At 58.9% G+C, this 2,095-nt stretch overlaps 1 protein-coding gene across 1 annotated transcript in view; it reads right to left on the bottom strand.

Annotated features, from left to right (window-relative positions):
• Positions 1–2,095, bottom strand: part of LOC104401834 (pepsin A-like) — a 3,823-nt gene that overhangs the window by 196 nt on the left and 1,532 nt on the right. Inside the window, exons 3-8 of the mRNA XM_010009538.1 lie at positions 1,670–1,787; positions 1,349–1,467; positions 1,066–1,265; positions 501–617; positions 262–400; positions 1–132 (exon numbers count right to left, since the gene is read on the bottom strand). Of these exons, the coding sequence (XP_010007840.1) occupies positions 1–132; positions 262–400; positions 501–617; positions 1,066–1,265; positions 1,349–1,467; positions 1,670–1,787 (825 nt within the window). The remainder of the gene's footprint in view (positions 133–261; positions 401–500; positions 618–1,065; positions 1,266–1,348; positions 1,468–1,669; positions 1,788–2,095) is intronic.

Here is a 2,095-nt window from a genome sequence, read left to right as displayed (position 1 = left end):
CTGGAGCCCGCCCAGTCCCCAGCCCAGCAGGATGCTCACCTCCACCACGTATGCACTGGGTGTCACAGGGAATGCTGCACCACTGATGTAGAAGACAACGTCGGGCAGGGTGTCCACAGCGTCGCAGTCGATCTGGGGGGGACACAGTGGTAAGTGGGGGTCAGTGGTCACCCCAAGAAGGACCACGCACCCCAGGGAGCAATGGGGACCATGGACACCCCGTGGAAGCCCCAAAGTTCTTTGTGCTGCCCTGGGTCTCACCTCGCCGTTGGAGTAGGCACCAAGGGCATTGAAGAGATTGGTGAGGTCGTTGTTGGGCATGGTGAGCAGCGAGGTGCCCGTGTCCACGATGGCCTGGCAGCTGGAGGCGCAGGCGACAGCCTCACCATTCATAGCCACACTGGGGACAAAGGGACACAGGGTGAGGCTCCTGGGTGCTGCACCCCCAAACCCACCACCTGCAAGGTGAGGGGAGCCCCCCGGAGCTGCACCAGGGCTACCTGTCCATGGTGATCTGCCAGTAGGTCTCAGCAGAGAGGGGGATCCAGGTGATGCCGTTGGTGACGTAATAGGGGTCGATGGCACCAAAGAGGACAAAGCTGCCGCTACTCTCATCCCTGTAAGGGGGAAACCAACACATGAGAGTCCCATCCCACCACCACCATCATGGCAATGCCATCACCACCACAGCAATGCCATCTCCATCATGGCAATGCCATCACCACCACAGCAATGCCATCACCACCACAGCAATGCCATCACCACCACAGCAATGCCATCACCACCACGGCAATGCCATCTCTACCACAGCAATGCCATCACCACCACGGCAATGCCATCTCCATCACGGCAATGCCATCTCCATCACGGCAATGCCATCACCACCACGGCAATGCCATCTCTACCACGGCAATGCCATCTCCACCATGGCAATGCAACCACCAGCATGTCCCCAGGAGCCATGGGGTGTGACAGCACCAGGGAATGGTGTTGGAGCCAGCCCCGGTAGGAAGGAAATGGAAGAAGATCCTCACCAAGAGCTGTGTGTTTCTGGCCAGGACTTACTTGCTCAGGTAGACAGAGAAGAGGTCTCTGGCCACAAGACCTTCACTCATCATGTTGTCAAAGACAGGGGTGGCTCCATCAGAGGCGATGCTGGGGTAGGCCAGCCCCAGGATGCCATCGAAGGGGCTGTAGTAGAAGGTGTCACCAGGTTCACTCTCTGCCAGCCCGAAGACCTGGTTGTTGACGTCGATGTCTGCAACCTGGACAGAGAGATGGGGAGAAGGGCTTGGTTTGGGTGTCCCTCAGTGCCATGGGAGGGGGGAGCTGGTGCACGGTGCCTCACCCTGACGGTGTCGTAGCCCAGGATACCAGACATGCTGCCGGTGCCGTAGGCGATGTAGATGCTGTCGTTGGTGCTGATGAAGGTGGAGGATTTTGCTGGGTTGAAAAGTTTGTGGTTGCCTGTGGGGAGGGAAGGGAGATGGTCACGGTCCCTCCTGACCTCAGGAGCTGAGGATGCGTCTCCAGTGCCTCCCCATTGCCCTAAATCCCTTGGGAAAGACAGGGCAGAGCCATCCGCATCTCCCAACCCTTCCAAGGGCTCCCAGGGGTTCCTGGGGGCTTCCCCCCTCGCCCAGTGGCCACGGGGCCAGCAGACACCTACTGCAGGCGATGCTGGCGCAGTACACGGAGGGCACCCACAGGTTGGAGGAGCCGGTGTCAAAGATGACGGTGAACTCCTGGGGTGGGGTGCCGATGGAGATGGTGCCATAGTAGGAGTTCTGCCAAAGGAGGGTGGGCAGGGGGTTAGTGGGGTGCAGAAAGGGCTAACGGGATGGATAAGGGGCTGGTGGGGTGGATAATCACAGAATCAGAGCCACAGAATGGGTTGGGTTGGAAAGGACCTTAAGACCATCCAGTTCCAACCCCCTGCCACGGTCAGGGACACCTCACACTAGACCATGGGCTAATGGGATGGGTAAGGGATTAGTGGGATGGGTAATGGGCTAATGGGATGGATAATGGGACAATGGGATGGGTAAGGGGCTAATGGGATGGGTAAGGGGCTAATGGGATGGGTGAGGGGCTA

This window comes from Nestor notabilis, unplaced genomic scaffold, assembly GCF_000696875.1.
Source record: "Nestor notabilis isolate BGI_N333 unplaced genomic scaffold, ASM69687v1 scaffold17372, whole genome shotgun sequence".
Lineage (NCBI taxonomy): Eukaryota > Metazoa > Chordata > Aves > Psittaciformes > Psittacidae > Nestor > Nestor notabilis.
The sequence above is the reverse complement of the archived record's forward strand: the minus strand, read 5'-3'. Positions and strand labels throughout refer to the sequence as shown.